This window comes from Camellia sinensis, chromosome 6 (genome assembly GCF_055761805.1).
Source record: "Camellia sinensis isolate YWXY chromosome 6, ASM5576180v1, whole genome shotgun sequence".
Classification (NCBI taxonomy): Eukaryota; Viridiplantae; Streptophyta; class Magnoliopsida; order Ericales; family Theaceae; genus Camellia; species Camellia sinensis.
This window is the reverse complement of record NC_138966.1, coordinates 145,368,370-145,387,500: the sequence shown is the minus strand read 5'-3', so window position 1 is coordinate 145,387,500 and position 19,131 is coordinate 145,368,370. Positions and strand designations below refer to the sequence as shown.

At 34.7% G+C, this 19,131-nt stretch overlaps 2 protein-coding genes across 12 annotated transcripts in view; one reads left to right on the top strand and one right to left on the bottom strand.

Moving 5' to 3' along the window:
• The window catches only part of LOC114267889 (cell division cycle protein 48-related / CDC48-like protein), an 11,668-nt gene extending 7,437 nt beyond the window's left edge, over positions 1–4,231 (top strand). For 6 of the 7 annotated variants that reach the window (XM_028208966.2, XM_028208970.2, XM_082872674.1 and 3 more), the window contains 5 exons: positions 1,378–1,623; positions 2,322–2,508; positions 3,085–3,150; positions 3,230–3,479; positions 3,741–4,231. In XM_028208966.2, coding sequence (XP_028064767.1) covers positions 1,378–1,623; positions 2,322–2,508; positions 3,085–3,150; positions 3,230–3,479; positions 3,741–4,105 — 1,114 coding nt within the window. In that variant the 3' untranslated portion in view covers positions 4,106–4,231. Of the gene's footprint in view, positions 1–1,377; positions 1,624–2,321; positions 2,509–3,079; positions 3,151–3,229; positions 3,480–3,740 lie in introns of all 7 variants that reach the window. The other variant, XR_014331289.1, reaches the window with a different exon arrangement.
• A 745-nt stretch (positions 4,232–4,976) lies between these two features.
• Positions 4,977–18,214, bottom strand: LOC114267888 (uncharacterized). Of its 5 annotated transcripts, none has more exons than XM_082872675.1 (14): positions 17,997–18,200; positions 17,712–17,903; positions 14,760–15,282; positions 13,486–13,633; positions 12,465–12,575; positions 10,826–11,225; positions 9,446–9,604; positions 9,262–9,357; positions 8,717–8,959; positions 8,190–8,259; positions 7,274–7,455; positions 6,233–6,299; positions 5,837–6,030; positions 4,977–5,327 (listed from the first exon to the last, which is right to left on the bottom strand). In XM_082872675.1, exons 2-13 carry the CDS (start codon positions 17,889–17,891, stop codon positions 5,882–5,884), a joined length of 2,328 nt encoding a protein of 775 aa, XP_082728801.1. In that variant the 5' UTR covers positions 17,892–17,903; positions 17,997–18,200; the 3' UTR covers positions 4,977–5,327; positions 5,837–5,881. The 5 variants fall into 5 exon arrangements, with proteins under 5 accessions (XP_082728801.1, XP_082728805.1, XP_082728802.1 ...); XM_082872676.1 differs by having other exon boundaries at positions 5,116–5,313; XM_082872677.1 differs by lacking the exon at positions 4,977–5,327 and having other exon boundaries at positions 5,620–6,030; positions 17,997–18,214.
• Between the last annotated feature and the right edge of the window lie 917 nt (positions 18,215–19,131).

Below are 19,131 nucleotides of genomic sequence, written 5' to 3'. Positions count from 1 at the left end.
GAAGGAAAAGAAGTGGAGGTTGGAAAAAAGCTATTGGTTTAAACTACTCCTAAAATGCCAAGTTAAACTACTCCTAGATAAACTCTTTGCGAGTGTGATTGGTAGTTGTTGATATTCTTTTTTCTTTCTTCAAGTCCTCTGCTTTTATACTTTATTGGCCAGCTCATGTTGTAGCTATCAATCCATGATCTTTCTTGATCTCTGCTCCACTCAACCATATCCCATATCTTCATGGGAACTACTTGCAGATTTTGTGCTTTGACTTGATATTGATCTCCTCGATTTTAGCATATGGTTTCTAATTGATTTCAACAAATATCTTTATTAGCTTTATTTAATCTTTTCAAGTCACATCATCATCTCTTCCATGCTACGTTACTAGCATACTTGTCACGTCATGTCAGCATACCTGTCGATAGAAATAATAAAAACAAATGTGGTCAAGGTTATTCTTTGAAAATAGTTTATAATTTCAATCGACAGACCATAATCGAACTTGGCCAGTATAGGCCACAATCGACAGAAAAATAAAATGTGGTGCAAACACTTCCGCAAACTGGCATGGTGGCATATATTATTTAAGCACTTCAAAAAGCCCAACTCCGCTAAAATTTTCTAGTGATCTTTAACCTTATTGACTTAAAAGTTTTAAAACTTAATTTGTAGAGGATGTCTAGATTTGTACTACTAGGGAGGGGGAAGGTGATTTGACATCCATGATCTTACTGATTTTAGTCTGAATTTGCTATTGATTACTGACATGACATCATGCCGCCTATTAGTCGTGCCCTGTTGTTTCACTGCTTGCTTTCTTACACCCACAAGGCTGATTTTTAGTGTCCTTGCTTGGTGGCACCTTGGGCAAACGCATAGCGCAATGTAATATAATATGGAGGATCTTCCATTTCATTCTTACTAGTCAGTTGTTTGGATCATTGATTGCTCTGAAACATCCTAAAAATCTATTAACTCATTTTGATGATAGCAGGGAAAGCAAAGTGAGGGGGAGTCAGGACAACAACAAGAAGGAGACAACTAAAATATATGTTTAATACCTCAAAGTGAATTATTAATCCCGACTTCTAAACAAAATAGATTATTAATGCTGATAAAGAACTGCCCAATAACGTTTTTAGTATGCAGTTCACCATGAGTTGGAGTCTGCGACAAACTATCGTTCCTTAGGTACCTAGTAATGACCAACGATAATGGAATCTGTTGAGCTGTTTCCTACCAGTCATCTAAATTCTCTCATTGGAACTTGCTTGTTTCACAAATTTTCTTATTTCTAAGGGACTACGTCTTGTTTCTTTAAAGTTTTAACTAAGATTTTAATGCTATATAAATTATAAATTACATTTACATTTTGCTTGACAGCTATCAATTGGACAAGCCATCGACTGAAGATAGGTCTATGTTTGTTGACCGGCTGGTTGAAGTTGCTTTGTCAATACAATCAGAGGGTTTGAGAAAAAAATCAGAGAAAACAGTTTCCCTTTCTGAACTCCCAAAAGCACCAAAAATAGATACGGGCCCGAAGGCCTCTGAGTTAAAAGCCAAGGCAGAAGCTGAGCAGCACGCCCTGCGTCGATTGCGAATGTGTCTTCGTGATGTTTGCAACCGGTAAGATAGTCCTGATTATTTCAGTTTTTTTTTTTTCTCCCTTTCTTTTTCTCTGTTAACTTGATCTATTTATTTTTTGGGTTTTTTTTTAATTTAAATTTTTTGTTGGTAGATTTGTTTTTGGAGATAGTTGATGCACTTGATATTTTCGTTATTAGCTGCACTTGGCATTTTTGTCATTATTGATTGTGTGGTCTGAGTGTTGCACATGAACTTGTTTTTTTAAATATAAATGATTTGAGAGTTAATCAACAGAGAGCTGTAAATAGGTTTTTTTGGCAGGCGATGTGGATATTGACCATGAATAGAAAAATGGAGTGAAAAAACCAATTCTCATGCTTGGCATTTTAAATTATAGGTATTCTGCAATATTTCTACTGTTAACAAATGATAAGATGTTGCATTCGTATCTCTAATGATTTTAGTTCAGTTACCCTCTTGCACTTTTCACTAGATTGCTCTAAGTTCTCGTTGGCATCCAAATTTGAACTTTCTTGCGTAGATTTGTTTTATTGAGTGCATCTGTCTTTAAGCCTCTGACTATTGTAGTGGATAATAGGCATCTTGAAGCTTGTTTTGAGCTTGATGTGGTTATGCCGTATTATCGGAATTGAGATTAGGCATTCACATACTAAACTGTTAAATTCTCTAATTATTATTACTATTGTTATTATTATTATTTGTCTTTTGTGGTGCAGGGTTTTGTATGATAAAAGGTTCACTGCCTTTCATTATCCAGTATTGGATGAGGATGCACCAAACTATCGCACAATCATCCAGAACCCCATGGACATGGCAACTCTGCTGCAGCGTGTTGACAGTGGAAAGTATATTACATCCAAAGCATTCTTAGAAGATTTTGATCTCATTTTGATCAATGCAAAGGTGTGTTTAGTAATATAACTCTTGGATGTAGTAGTTGGCTTTTTACGTTCTTGTTGTCTATTAAATTATTGTTTTATAAACAAGACTCTGAAATGTTTAGTTTCATGGTTCTTCTATAAACTATTTTCTATGTTCAGAACCTTTTTATACTCTGAAAAAGTTCTTCAAACCAGCCCTTCTCAAACCACCACTAAAAGACATTATAAGTGAGAAGTTGTGGCCATATATATAATATACATGCTAATGTCATAGAGTGTTGGTTTACTTTGTACTTTCAAATTGCATGAAGAACTTACAGGTATCATTGCTACAACATTAGTTTGTCTAGAAAAACCCTTCATTGTGGCAAAACTTTTTAGTGGGGTGCAATAATGAGATTGCTGACTCTGATATCAGGGCAATATGCCTTTTGGTTTATTTCATATTCTTTTACCAGAAGAATTCTGTACAACTTCCTTGATTTTCTCGAACTTGAAAAATGAAGGCAGTACTAAAGAAAACTAGCCAACAGTTATTAGTGAATGCTTTTTCTGTTTCTTGTGCAAACTTTTCATGTTCTTGCTGTTTCTAGTACAGAAGTATAATGGAGATGACTACAATGGATCTAGGATCGTGAGTAGAGCTTACGAGCTTCGAGATGCAGTATGTTCATTTTCTTAAAGTTTTTTATTTTACTTTATTTTTATTTTTTCTTTGTCAAGTAAATTTTCTTTCGTTTCAGGTGCATGGAATGCTGTCACAGATGGACCCTGCACTGGTGGCATTCTGTGAAAAGATTGTTGCTGAAGGGGGTCCAGTGCCTGTGCCGGATGAATTGGCAGGCTCTTCATTTCCAGAAACTCCGGTTGTTCAGCTGGCAACAGTTACCAGAGCAAGTGCTCGACTTCGTAATTTCCAACCAGAGGTTAATTTGGACCGAAGCTATGAAGCACTGAAACGTCCCAAGAAGAATGTCGATGCTGCACATGCAGGTAATCATTATTGAACTGTGTATAGAAAGCCATTCCTGTAGTTGTCATTGAATTTTTACATTCGTGTCTTGCTCTTTGGCTGTCCCAATACACGGACCTTGTGTCTATCTACAGTCCAAACTTTATATGCTGGTTCTTGTAACCATCATATTGGTAGTTTGTTGCCTTGATTTTTTTCCCTCCTGGACTCAGAACTTTTTGAAACCCTATTAGAATTGCTAGAGAATATCTTGTGACCAGAAGTTTTAATTTCTGGAACAGTTGAAGAAGAGACACGTGCTCCAGAATCGGAAGATCCAAAGTCATTTTGTGAACCAGAAGCAGATGATACAAATCCACAAAGGTCAGAAAGCTCCTTCACCGATGCCTTTGAGCTTGAAACTTCTGAAAAGGCCACTGGTCCAGATGTCGAAATGTCAGATGGAGACATTTCTGAGAAAATTGCGTCTGTCAAGCGTATTTTTGTGGAGCGTACTGAGGACTATGGCATTCCACAGCTTGAGAGGCTATACACTCGTATATTGAAGGGTGTTTTTGAAACCAAAGCTAGTCTAACTGGGGATGATCTTAAATCTTCCATTCTGAGCTATTTGTTGAAGTTTGCGGAGTGTGTGGAAAATTTTTGAGCTAACAGGTTTTCCCTGTTCAAAATAAAATTTTCTCCAATTTTTAACTGGTTTACTGTTGCTGTTGAACTTCAATTCATGTATAGAATTAGATTTGTTTTTTAAATTTTAAATTCTTCAGAGTCACTCTCTCTCTCTCTCTCTCTCTCTCTCACACAACACACACTGCACTGAAAATGTGAAGCTTCTCGGGTGGCTTTTAGGATCAAGAGGCAAAAACTCATGTGGACTTCTTACAGCTTCTCCAGCCCACTACGCATATATAGAGGTCTTGTTTCTCCGACAATTATATTGGCCTTGTTTGATTGGTAGAATTAGTAGTAGAAGAATTAATAATCTCATAATATAGGATTAGTTATTCAATTAAATTAATGAGATAATTATTTTTTATGTATTTATTTTATTTTATTTTTTTCATACTTGAGATCATGATCCTACTGTTCCTAACGAACCAAGCAAAGTCGTTAATGAGTCGAGCTCCTGAACAATTCAATTCGCTTACAACTCTAAATGTAACTAGTCTTCCAAGATTGGATGATTTTTCTGAGTCTTATGATTATTTCTTTTCATCTTTGTTATTGATGCAACATTTCATAAAATGAATAGTATTTAAATAAATAACTAAAATAAAAGGGAAGGTTGGAATTATTATTATTGTTGTTATTGAAAATGTTGAGTAAATTCTTTTCAATTTGTCAACTATAACCTTTTCCAATTAATATTATTAGCCAAAAACAGTCAAAACTTTTAGCCAAAAACTAACTGAAAAAAGCACACATTAAACACAGCTTTAGGTTTCGTTTGGCAAAGTTAATTGGGACTAAAATAACCACTAAAACACAAAATAAATTAAAAAATTAATAAAACAAAATGTCACATCCAAATCACAATTATTTTATTTTTTCTTTCAAAAAGTAAAAAATGTCAAAACATCAATCCAAACAAACTTTATAATCTCAAATTAAAAAAGTCAACTCAAAACAACAAAAAAAAAAAAAAAAAAAAAAAAATTCCCAACTGATAACAGTGTAAGGTTTGAACACTCCCGTTGCCTCCATTTCCAATTCAGATAAATTCCCGTTCAGTGTCTATGGAACATTTCTCCTGGCTTCCTATACCGAAATCCAGAACACGAGTCCTGTGTTCAATTTTCATCTACAACACTTCAGCTTTCTTCAAACTTGTGCTTGTGGATGGTACTGGTACATCTGTTTTGGATTTACTAGAGAGACAGAAATAATAACTTTGTCAACTATAACATACAAATTTATGGTGTATTTCTAGGGCATCATTGACTTGGATTTGAGAAAAAAAAACTTCCACCCAACAATGAACTGTAACACTAAATGGCTTCCCTGTATAATCTTGCACCTAAATTTACCTGTATGGAACGAAATGCAGAAACCTATTTTATGCAGTTCAGATGAATACCAGACGATTACCGGTCCACACCAGGAGAAATCAAGAATCCTAACACTACTAATCAGACAGCTAAATATTCACCCAAAAAAAAATAATCAGACAGCTAATTTATTTGAAATTTTTATGCACCAGTCACCAGGTGAAATAGAAGAACCCAGAGCAGTTAAAAAGGAAGCCATTTTTACATAAAACTTCTACTGTCCATACGGTGTACTTTCCAAATAGGGTTTTTCGTGTCCTTATTTTTACATCGAATTCCCACCTCAAGAACATGGGAACAACCCTATGACAAGTCAAATTTCTACATACCATGCAACTTCTGGGGCAGCAGCCCCTTTAGTAGATGAACCAGAACTACTGGCTCTGGCTTGCCATATTTCGTAATTTGACAATCATTTGTGCCGCAGCCGAATCCCTTGCCAAACGAGGAGTGGAGCACATGTCGCTTCCACCTGAACACTCAAAATCCAGCCCCTTAACAGTTACATTGGCCCGGAATCCACCTAAAAGAGAAGTTGTCGGACATTAGTTTGACTCTACAAAATATAACCCAAATGAGATAAACCAGTAATTTGTGAAGCACCAGCAAGAAGATATATTCGCCAAACCAGGTCGATTTTAGTAATAAGAAATTGTTAGCCTACAGTACCATGCGAAAAAGTGCCTTAGATATCCATATGTTAGCATCAAACTTAGAAATCTTACCATCTTCCGGGGATACATGATATGTTGCTAATGTCCAATTGTTCTCGTAGCATATATCATCCAGTTCCTGGTGAGTGAAAATTTTGTCACTGATTAGAATGTATAAAACAAAGAGCAATGTGTAGAATCCTTATATGTGATTCTAAGAATTCCACAAAACATGCACTCAGCAGCTCCAATGTTCAAAGAGGGATTTACAAGAAGAAAGCATATAGTCAAATCCAACTCAAATCAATAAATTAAACTAAAAACAATTACGCAATTAAATATTTAAACAAACTAAAAAATATAAACACTTGAGCAATTAAGCAGTTAAGCATATTAAGTCATCAGCCAATAAACACTTGGACTACAAATTTAAGTCATTGGCCAATAAACAAGGGCATTTTTGGTATTTTGAGACAAAATATGTTGACATAAGAAACTTCCGTTAGCATTTCTAGATAACAGAGGGAGGTCTGTGCAATTAACCCTTCAAATTTTCATATATATATATATATATATATATGCATGTGCTTATGTGTGTACCAGGCAAAAACCCATATGAAGAAGGCTGGTATAACTGAAATACACCACAATTATCAAGATAGGCCGAAACACTGCAATTTGATTAGAATGAAAATGGTGGTCACGTGTACCTTTTTTTAAAAAAAATGGCACATCTCGGGCAATAAGGGTTGGTACAGAACATGATTAATGACACTGAATCCGACCACATACAAATACAACTCAGTTTATGTCAGATTATTTTGATCAATCAAAGTAAAAGATCAAATGGCTTCATTTGCAGATATATAGGAGAAGATGTAAAAGATGGGACATCTTGGCACAAATAGATCACAAATTCATTCAGAACTTCTCAATCTTTCTAAAGATGAACAACTGATAAATTGTATGCATAATGCATCAAATGACCCTCCCAAGGTGGCTCATCACTGGGATGATCTATTTATAGATGACAATGTTGATAGCATAAAAAACCAAGAAAATTTAAAAAAGAAAGAAAAGAAATGAAAATAATACAATATAACCAAAACTTGCCTGACATGAATTCTGCAGAGTGAGGACAGCCTCAGACAATCTCTTCCTCCTGTATTGAGGTGAGCCTTGGCCTTCAAAATGTTGACGAGTCGCATCTTGAGTTTCAGTTTCACATTTTAGGCACACATCATTACAAGCATCTATAATGGCCTCTATCTTTAGAGCCAAGTCATTTTCACTGCCTATTAGAAGCAAAAATAGACAAATACACAAATTAAATTATTTTGAGTTTACTATTTCCAAGGACCCATTACAGACAAAGTAAGCATCATGCACTAATTTATGCAGTTTTCAAAAGCTTGATCATGATTTCAGATCCAACTAGTAACAAAATTGGTTGTGCATGAAATCATTGATTTAACCAGGAGAGTTCTATATATAGGACAATGTCTAATTAGAAGAATCAATAACATAAAGGGAAAAAATATATAATAACCTTGAGGTTGTATGTTCGAAGCTGAAGGTTAAATGTAAAATAAAACTTCAAAAACTTCCACAATATCATTATTAAATTGTTCAATATCAGTGGTTAAAACTCAACATACTAACCTTGAGGTTGTGCGTTTGAAGCTGAAGGTAGATACTGTGCAAATTATGCCAAATGTCAAGTTTGTACCCAATCTACCCCTTCCAAACCCCCATCTAATAGGGACTACACTAGTGTACTTTTACTTTTTTATAAAAATTATGGAATGACTCGAAGCATGGACACTTCTAAGGTGGCGAGTCTTTGTCCGACACTTGTTGGACACATCCATCGTCTAGACACACATAAAACTCATTACAAATTTAAACAAAATAAATTAGAATCTAATGATAAAAGAAACACAACGTTGATTTATAACTATTAATCCTTCTTTAAACTTTTGAAATTTATGTTATATTGTATATTTTTATTAACTACAATAGAACTTACCATCTAAAATTGTCTGGATGTTTTTGTCACACACAGCAATTTCATCTTCTAGACTTCGCAACTGCCGTGACTACAAAAGTAAGCAAACAACATAAATGAATATTTCTAGACATCTAAAGCAAAAAGAGAACTAAAAATAAAAATAAATGATAGTAATCTGTCTCAGAAACAGATTATATATGGATCGACTCGAAAACGTTAATGCCATTATCCAATGGGTTCATTAGCAAAACAATCTAAGAAGAACAGACACTTCTATGGAGGAGGCGTGTCATGTTAGATACCCGTGTCAAACATGACACTGCAAACTCCTAGAAACATGTCCAACACTGGGGGGTTAGGGAAAAGGGGAGGGCTACCCCCAATTGTGTAGCCATCACCATTGGACCCAAAAAAGGACATCAAATTCAAGGCAAATTATCAGCTCAAAATGGGACATCTCTAACCAAACTTAAAGCCAACTCAGATAGTAAAGTCTACACATAAACAAGTTCATGCAGTTTAAGTTATGTTTAAAAAGGTAATACCAGTTTATGTCTTTTCCTGAGAAGAACTTTCAAGGCAGTCTGTGACAACGCATTTTCTTTTGAAGCCAAAGTGACTTGTAGTTTTTCTAGATATGTAGAGTTCAGTTGGGAAAGAACTGGTGCACAATCTCCTATTGGCAGTTCATCTTGGTCAGACGAGAGAATGTTGCAGGTCTTGTTTCCAGTATCTGCCTTTTCATCTTTGACCTCAGAAGGCTTCATCACGGAGTCAACCATATCCACCTACAAACAATTAAATAGACTCATGACATAGAATGACCAATGAATATTACCATTACATAATACAACTCATTACTCTGAACTGACAGTTTCACTTCTCCCTGCTCAATAGACAATAAGTTCATTTTCACCCATGAGCAATCTGTAACATCTAAATGTTGAGCAGCCCCATTTTGCCAATCTTCTTCCAAATTTTGTTAAATTCACATAAAAAATTAGAAGGCAATATAAAATTTGTTTTTCTGACAATTTAATAAGAGAAAATGTGTCCGAACAATACAGAGCAGTAACACGAGGGGAAGTACCTGAACCGGGGCCCGAGCTCCCGTAGCATACTCCCGGATCAGCACCATCATGCCGGCCATCGTCCGGTAGCAGGCCTCCACGTACTCGCGGGACACCTGCATCAGAAAGAAAAGGGGTTTAGCACATAGAAAAGGCAGAAATAAATGACAGAGGCAGAAATGAATAGATAGAAAGGGAAGTTACCTGCTCAACCCCATCAGCAAGCTGTAGGGGGACGACCGCCGGATCTGGAATGGTGACCATAAGGTCGCCGGTAGGCAATGGCACTGATACGGAAGTGGGGAGCTCTGGAAGGCCCTCAGCAGCCGCAGGGACACCAATCCCTCCACCCTGCTCCTGGCCCTGGCCGCGACCCCGCAACCAATATGATCAATGAGCAAAAGCTTTTTTGGAGAAAAGAAACATATGTCCTGCTATGTTGTTATGGACTCAAATGGGCCAAGCTAAGAAGCACGGACACTTCTAAGAAGTTGAAGTGTGTGTAGCATGTCCACATCGGCCACCAACACTCGTTGGACACCTCCCGACACTCGTCAAAACATATCCTATTTTTTCAACCGGACACTTGGAGGACACATGTGTTCATCACTTAGAAATGCATGAAATAAATTATAAGTTTAAACAAAATAACTTGGGATATAATGATAAATAAAAATAATAAATAAAAAGAGAAGCAATATAAATTTATGAAAATAAGTGTTATATTGCATTTTTTTTATTATCTTTGAATGATATATTCATATATATAACATAAAATAAATATATATTATTATATATTTCATGTGTATCCCCCATGTGTCTTGTCCAGTATTTTTTGAAATTTGAGGCATGTCCCTGTCGTATACATGTCGTGTCATGTGTCCATGTTTCTTAGGTGCCAAGAGAACTATTTTCTATCTAGGCTATCAACTTTAAGAATGCAATCATCAAGGTCTCCATATAGCACAAAACCTAAAAACACTGTTTTATCAGTCCAAATACAATAGCAGGGCAGAGAGCTTAGTTCGTTCGTGGAATTACAATTCCATCAACAGTTATGAAGTGCATAGAGATCGATTCCATAATCCCAAAATTATTTGTGGGTGGTCATTGGCATGCCAATATGGTTAAGGCCCACTGGAAATTATGGTAGGCACTGAGATTAAGCAAAACCACAGGGAGGGAGAGAGGGAGAGAGAGAGAGAGAGAGAGAGAAAGTTTGTGTGTAGGAGATAGATAGGATGGCATGTCCTTCAATGGAGGCAATGACCTCGTAGGCACAGAGGATAGGAGAATAAGGAACCCCATGCATGGCCATGCAAATGCAAGTGGAATGTAGAATACCAACAAAGGAATGTGGAATGTAGAATACCAACAAAGGAATGTCTGACATGCTCATCAGATATGAGATTGTACTAAGAACATGCCCCAAGTTGGCTTCCAAGGGGGCGGGGAGCAAAGACTAATTATTAGTTCTACTGCCAAAAGCTGAGAGAAGTTATTGACTATTGTGGCAAAAACAAGTAACAAAAAAAATTAAATCAATGGTAATTAAACAATATTAGTAGAAAAGGACATGCTAACCTTGACACCACTTGGCTTGGCATTTATATTACTCTCTGCAGAAGAAGTCATCCTTTTCTGGTGCTGGTAAACTTTGATTATGTTGCAGGCACTCTTGCTTTTGTTCTCAATCTGGCGGCAACCCACAGAAAGGTCATCAACATCCATATTTTGTGGCTCAGTAGAAGAACCAGACAAACAAACCATGCTGCTTCCATTAATATCTCTTTGCTCTAAGGATTCAGTATTGATTTCATTGGCCTCGTTGGTAACAGAATCTTCTGCATTACAGTTTTTCTTAGAATCATCTCCATCTTCAGTAACTTCTTTGTCACAGAGGTTTTCTATCTGCTGAGAGCTGTTGACACCTTCATTTCCTAATTCCACCCTTAAATTTTGCAAACTATTTGAGAACACTATCCTGCAACATTTCATGCAACACTAAATAAGACAAATTTAAGCAACAAAAGCTGCTTGCTCTCTGACCCATGGATTGATGGTAACAGATATTCTACAATCAATAGAAATATAAGCTAGAATAAACAGAGAGAAGAGAATGACTGATGCACTTTTGGGCATGGAATTACATGGCTATGTACAGTCCAACGTCACATGTAAGACAGACTTGTATAAATCACTTACACTCAAGACACTAGTTTCAATCACAAGGTTTTAAAATGTGGTTGTGGCCACCACATGGTGACAGCAACTCAGATGAAGAGTGTAACATAAATGACATAATAGACGCAACATCAGAACCACAAATTACTTTAATGGCACATTCTCTAGGTCTAGTGATATGAATTTTCCAAATTCAAGAACCTATGAATGTATTTTCTAATAATTTTATCAAAATAGTAATATCATTTAATACTGGTAATATAAATGATTCTATTACTCAGAGGCCTGACCTCTTCCACTTACCCCCTTGTGCGTCTTAGCCACGCGACACCTCCTTCTCCACGCCTGACATCTACCTCCTCCTTGAATCCTCCCATACTGCTGATCTGAGCATCAAATGAGACCCTGATTCAACCCAGAGCTGAATCTTGTACAGAGCCTCACCCATCCCAACCTCCACAAAGGCCGGAATCCAGTTTCCATCCCCCTTCACATGAATCCTTACCCACTAGCAATGCTCCCGACAAGCTGTTGTATCATCCCCCTAAACAAAGCCCCCGCAAAAATTCCCCACCTGTGTTGGACATGCACCACCCTTCCACAGCCACTAATGACCTAGTATAGTTCCAGAAAAAGGTTCCAACACCATTCCACTGCAAAGCCTCTTCTAACAGTTTGCAAACCCAACATTACTCCACCCCACACAAATTGAAAAATCTGATGCACTTCGGGAAGATATGAAGCATTTACAGACTGAGATTCAGTTAAGAAGATTGGTATCTTGTTATTCCAATACTAAATGTTAGGCTACTGAAATATGGCAATAATTTTACGTAGTGTAATATAACGTGAATGTTGAAAACATGTATAAATGTTCAATTGTTTAGCGTTCAAGTTGAGAGAAACCCGAATGACTACAGTAACCCACATATAGCAACCGAATCATGAAATCTCAAAGCACAAAGCATAAAATTAACAGCTAACAGAAAAAGAAAAATAAAAAAGTGTATATATATACATCTGATCAAACCAGAGATACCTTGAAAACCAGTCTGTCAGGACTCCAGCATAGGGAAGCACATGAAAATACTCAACAACTGGGGTCACTGTCCAACTGCAGGAACTCTTTCTGACCAATGGGCCTTGCAAACTACAAAAATATCAGAATCTTGAAGCTTAATTAGAATAGGAAACAATAAATAAAAAGAGAGAGAAACAAATGTACATAGAATGCAATGCACCAATGTTTTTATAATGTATTCCCAATCCCAACTAATTGAGGCCAAACACAATAAAATATGCAAATGAATGGCCTTAATCTCATTTTGTATCTTCTTTCACTAACATTGACATAGATCAATCAGTCACATCAAAATTGATTTGAAACATTTAAAAAAAAAAAGGTAAGAAAAAGGAACTTCAAAAACAATGATTTGAACACAAAGATGGTCCATAAGAAAGGAGAATCAAATTTTACAGCCTCACAAAATATCTCCAGCTCAATGTATAGAGTTATGATTTAATTTGGATTGAAATAAAGCAGAATACATTTTTGGTAAAATATATACAATATTGGCATGTCCTCCCAAGCATTAGATCTTCTGGACAAAGGACAGCCGTCTACGTATATAATGAACAATGAACCGACATGCAAGAGACAGGCCTAATGTCCTCTTTCGGGGCAAATTATAGGAACGAGGACTGTGAGACTTTCATCTCCATCAGCCTTAGTTGAATGACTAAAGGTACAGATCAACAAATATTGAAATTAAAAATGAAACCAGAGTTAATTTATCCAGCACTTCACGTTTTGGTTACAGCATCCCAAAATGCAGCAAAAAATTAATTTGTCATATTTAAAGGTACTCATCAGATGCCCCAAGAGCACATTTTAGTAAACATGTGACCCATTCTCGTTTCCAATGATAGCATTTACTTCGGCATTTGAACCTTACCATCAAAAGGCATACTCATGTGATGAAAAGTATATCACCCTTTACCTGCCACAACAAATTAGCAAACAGGTGCTTAACAAAAGAATGGTAGTAAGCAGCACAAACCTCTCAAGAACATCTTTAATAGGAACTTGAAGATCCTCCCTGATTGATTGGGTGCTTTGCATAATATAAAAGTGAGCAGCTGTCTTTTCTTTACTCAAGGAGTATACAATATGGCTCTCCAAAACCATGAGATCACTCTGATTAATGCCTATTCCACATGAATTAATCATATTTGACATTAGGAAGTTCTTTCCAAAATCAAAAGCCCAAAAGCAATAGCAATGATAACAGGTGACAGCCATGATAATCATCATATTCATACCTTGAAAAAGGTTCAAGTTCAACATAGTTTGGCTAAGTTAAAAGAAAATCTGTTGTTTTTTTCCTGATTCAAGGAGATTTTCCTAGAGGCAAGGGAAGAAGGTTGTCTACAATGTCTTCTCAAAACTGGGGTCTACACCTCCACCAGGAACATAACGAATGTAATAGTCCAAACTCCAAAACACTGTTTGAACAGCGTCAGATAGCAGTTTGTGACAGGTTTTGCACACAAATTTGTTAATGTGGGTTCCACACTAATACAACATTTAATCAATGTTTTTCAATGAAAACTTATTTTCCAAATAAATAATTTAGATGAATTATAGGGTTAATTACACTAATAGTCCCCACGATATACTTTCTCTTATGCTTTAGTCCCCAGTCCTTTAATTGTCTCACTTTGGTGCCCAAAGTTTGCAATCTGTTACACTTTAATCCATGTTATCAACTCCATTCAAAATCAGTAACGGGAGAAAAGGTATTTTTGGAATTTTACAAGAAGCCTCAACAAAATCAAAATGACCAAATACACATAGCCTAAAAGTATGTAGTTCATAGCATTTTAATTTCTAAAATATGCATTTTGTTTCATTTTAGTATAAAACACATGCACTTGCGTTTTTCATCCTTCATTTTTTATTTTGTTGCATATTTTTTGTAAAATTATGACAATACCCCTCCTCTCGTTATTGATTTTGAACATTGTTGATGCTAAAGACTAAAGTGTAACAGATTGCATACTTTGGAGACCAAAGTGGAACAATTAAAAGATTGGGACACAAGTGTAACATGACACATACTTTGGGGATCATTCATGTAATGAACCCTAAATTATATATATATATATATATATATTTGTTTGTATGGCAGTTTATGTTTGAATAAACAAGAGAGGAGAGCAGCTAAATGAAGCACATAATTTGGGGCACAAAATTCAGAAAGTATCTAGCAGCAAGTATCCGCGTCTTAAAAATCTTAGAACCATTTTGCTACATATGGAAAAGATGAAATACCTGTCACTTCACTAACAGATGAGAGTGCAAGCCGCTGAAAACCAGCTTCATCGGCATTTGTTTCATCTCTCAAGGGTTTTTTCATGTTCCTTTTTCTTTTGTTGTGTTTCCCATTCCCTATAGCTTCAGAAATGACACTAGCGCTATCAATATCTTTCTCTATGATCGACCAAACCCCGTTGATGATGGAACCAAATTTCAGCACGCAAATTTCTTTACTGGGGTCAGTTAATAGAACTGCTACTTTGGAAATTGGCCATCCCTTAGTACTTGGAACATCTTTAGAAGCATCAAGAACTAAAGATATATCACAAGCATCCATAATCGCTTTCTCAGTCATTGAAAGCTGATCTTCCGGGTCATCCAACTCAGCATAATCAGATCGTTGCATTAGTTTCAAGTATCCCATCAAAGTTGGTTTCAAAGTTACAGCCAACTTGCAAAAAGATTCAAAACCGAGAAACTCTACTTCTGAATGGCGTTTCCTCTGGTAGTAGTTGTAGAGTAACACGACAGCACGCACCTGAAGTGATCAGCATCAAGAAAAGCAATTAATGGAGCTAGCTGTAATAATCATATATATGTATTTGCATTAATAGTAGACATGTAAATTAATAAGTGACCCTCCCATACACATGAATTACCAAGTAGCCAAACTTTTCACCTTCGTGTTACCACAAAACGCTAATAGCCTAGCGAATTACCTTTTGGAACACACGTTCGAAAACATGATACACTTTTATTCCAAAATGGTAAATTTAGAGATCTAAAGCAATCCTAAAGTTTTTTTTTCCAATATATTTCTTCAAAGATTTCCTTGGGAGGAAAAAAATCAAATACAATAACTAAAATCTAAGGTGGGTGAAGGTTTGACAAGACAAAACATCAAAAAATGGTCTTAATGCTCATATAAAATTTTGTTACTACTTGATTAATTTGGTAGGAATAAAAAGCTAATATTTTATTGGATGCCTAATTGTTAAAAGAATCTATAAGTACCTTAAATTATTATAGTGTAACCTATACAAATCTACCCCTATTGCACCACATTTCAAGTATGTGGCCATTCCACATACCAGAACAATCCATGTTCCAGATAACATATACAATCTTATCACACGAATCCTGCAATTCCAAAATCTCACACAAACATACAACTCAGGCTAACTAGAAAATTCAATGCTTTCGTTCTTTTGATGAATATAAATCCAGAAAAATTGTCCCTACATTCACTAGTTCAATGACAGCCAGGGGCAAAGCTATTCATTGTTTAGTGGTGTCAATTGAAAGCACTGGACTTTCAAATTTTGTTCAAATATGTGGTATTTTGTCCAACAGTTTTGGGTTTTAGCAAAATGACCTCAGTGAATCTAGAAACAAAATATTAAATTTTGGAGTTTTACAAATTGACCCAATGAAGTTAATATATATATACAATTAGTATTTTAGAAGGAAAATGTCATACAAAGTTTTTATTTTTTTTACTAACAAATGCGTCATGCAGTGATGAAACTTTTAGAAATTAAAACATAATTTACTTCAATGATATAGATGTCATATCAGTGGGTAGAATTTTATTACTTTGTATAACATTATTCCTTTATGAAACAAGCTCAAAGTTCATTCATTCATTCGCTCCCTCAACGCTTCATTCTCCAACAACCATTGCTACATTGCCATTGATGCATTTCTTCATTTGTTCTCTCTCTCTCTCTCTCTCTCTCTCTCTCTCTCACACACACACACACACAGAGTGTTTCCTTCATTCGTTCTCTCTCTCCGACATTTCTTCCAGCCACAAAAATCACAATTTTAATGAAGTAACAATATTAATATCCCAATTTTTTTGTTTGTACTTGTAATTTGAGTAGTTTGAATTACTTTTGTCAATGTGATTGAGAATATATAAAATTCACAGGGCATCATTTGAGCATTAATGTTGATAGGTTCTATAAAACTAAAAAGAACTGTTTTATATCATTTCTTTTTTTCACCTTCAGGATATGTGACAAGATTTGTATTAATTAATTCCATAATAATTATCTTCAAAATAAAACAGTGACGTAATAACATTTCTTAAACTAAAAATATGATATTTGCTGAATGACCACACTGAGTGCAATTCCTGGCTACGCCACCGATGACCGCATTTATGAAATTGCGTATCCACAAATGGTTATGATCTATGTAGATTAATCTAGTGTGGTTAAATTAAATTAAAGTTAGGATTTCCATCAAGTTAAAAGAGCAAATAAGGCACATGTCCTAAAAAAAATTCATTCACTAAACAAAAACTGAATGGGTGGTTTGAGTTTGACCAGTTTAAAAATAGGGTAAATTACACCTTGCCCCTTTGATGTTTGGCCAGTTTCTCACTTTGGCCCTTAAAGTTGTTGTTTTTTTAATTTTTTTTTTTTCTACTTTGGCGTTTTATGCTTCAAATTTTTTCCACTTTACTCCTAAAACTTTTTTTTTTTCAAAATTAGACAGAAAATGATCCTTTATTATATATAACTCTCACATAAATTTAAACTCTAATGTACTAATATATTTAATATATTATTTGACAGTTATTGTGATATTTTCTGTCTAATTTTGAACAGAAATTACCTTTGGAATAAAGAAAAAATAAACTTTAAGATTGAAAAAATGACCAAACATAAAGGGCAAAGTGTAACAATGTTTAGATTGATGAAATTTAAAAACTTGGGTTTAATTAGCTACAAACCCTATAAAAATTTAATTATTTTTTGCAATTTTCCCTAAAATTTAACAATAGGCTTTAATCGAACCCTGAGTTTTTTTTGGTTTTTTTTTTTTTTTTTTATTACTTGGGATCAACTGTTTTACAGACCAACACTAAATTAATTTAATTTAAGAGCCAAAAAATAAGGGAAATTAAGGGAAAAAACTATGGGGTTTGATTTGAATAAAAGCAAATGAATGAGAGACCTGTTTGGCGACCGATTGTTGTTGCTCAAGAGAAGGAACTTCACGGCCAGCGGACTTCAAAGGCAACATAGGAGCAACCAAGTAGTCCAGCAATGCCTGTACTACATCCTCTGCTGAACCAATCTCCGATTGTGATGATGATGACTTTGACTCCATGACCTCTGAAGCTTTTTCAACCATCAAATCGATCCTCTTAAACAATCCAATCAAAATCACAAAGAAGATTAGGGTTTATGACAATAGTAGCAGTGAAGTAAAAAATCAAAAGAATCGAGAAAGGGTTACCGATCAAACAAAGCGCGACCCTCGTGGACTCCGTAGAGAAAGACAGAGAGAGCGAGTTGGGACAGTGGTCTTCTACTGGGGGTTCTGTGGCAGACAGTTTGGGATACGGAAAGTGTTCTGCTGAGTGGACCAAGTGGCGTTTTGTCAGCTTTTTTTCATGAAAAGGCGCGAAGCCTTGGCGGGTAAAGACTAACTTTATCTCTTGACAAATGCTGCCCGAGAGTTTTTTTTTTGAAATTGTTTAATGTTTGAAAGCGTGTAAAAAAATATCTTTAAAATATAAAAATTGAGTATTGCAAGAGATTTTAAAATTTTTATAAAATATTTGAGAATGTGAAAAATTTTAATAAATTTTTTAAGATTTTTAACATTTGTAATAAAAATTTGTCAAAATATATATTAATTTCAGTTATAACAGATTAAACTTAGGATTCGTTTGGGATGTGAATTAATTTTTTAGCTATTTTAATTTAGGGTTAAAAATTGATAGACTTTCTGATTTTTATGAGAGAAAAAATAAAATTATTATGGTTTAGATGTGACATTTTGTCTTATTAGTCTAAAAAATTTATTTGTCTTTTTTGACTATTTTAGTCAAAAAATCCCATTTTAATTTATGTCAAATGAAGGTTTAATAAAAATTATCTTGTTTTCTATTCCGTTCTAAAATTTTAATTCTTTATTTTATTTTTTATTATTTCAAAATATTAGCTCCTTTTAAAAATTTAATAATTAAAATAATATAAATTTCTTAATTTTTTTCTTGTTTTAAATTCATTAACATTAATATTTTTGAAGTGTAATAATTATATTACCAAAAGTAATTTTTGAAAAGTTATAGTTTTAAAATATAATAATTATATTATCCAAAAAAATTAAATTCCTTAAAAAATGCTAATATTTTGAGATGGAAGAAGTTTAATTTTTTGTCTTTTATTTGTACAAGAATACTTATTAACAATACCTTTTATCTTATTTTTACAATATATATATATATATATACACACACTTGTTTCTCAATTATTGAAAGAGAAATTAAAAAATAAAAAGTAACTTGTACTACTCCCATCATCCCAAAATATCTCTTGTTTTATTTTTTATTGTCACAAAATATTAATCTCTTTCTAAAAATCAA

Coding starts and splice junctions, on each gene's coding strand:
- LOC114267888 (XM_082872677.1), bottom strand. CDS start 17,891: ATGGTTGAAAAAGCTTCAGAGGTCATGGAGTCAAAGTCATCATCATCA. Junction 13,634..14,759: donor ATCTGTTAGTGAAGTGACAG/GTATTTCATCTT, acceptor CATGTGGAATAG/GCATTAATCAGAGTGATCTC. Junction 6,300..7,273: donor CTCTGCAGAATTCATGTCAG/GCAAGTTTTGGT, acceptor TTCACTCACCAG/GAACTGGATGATATATGCTA.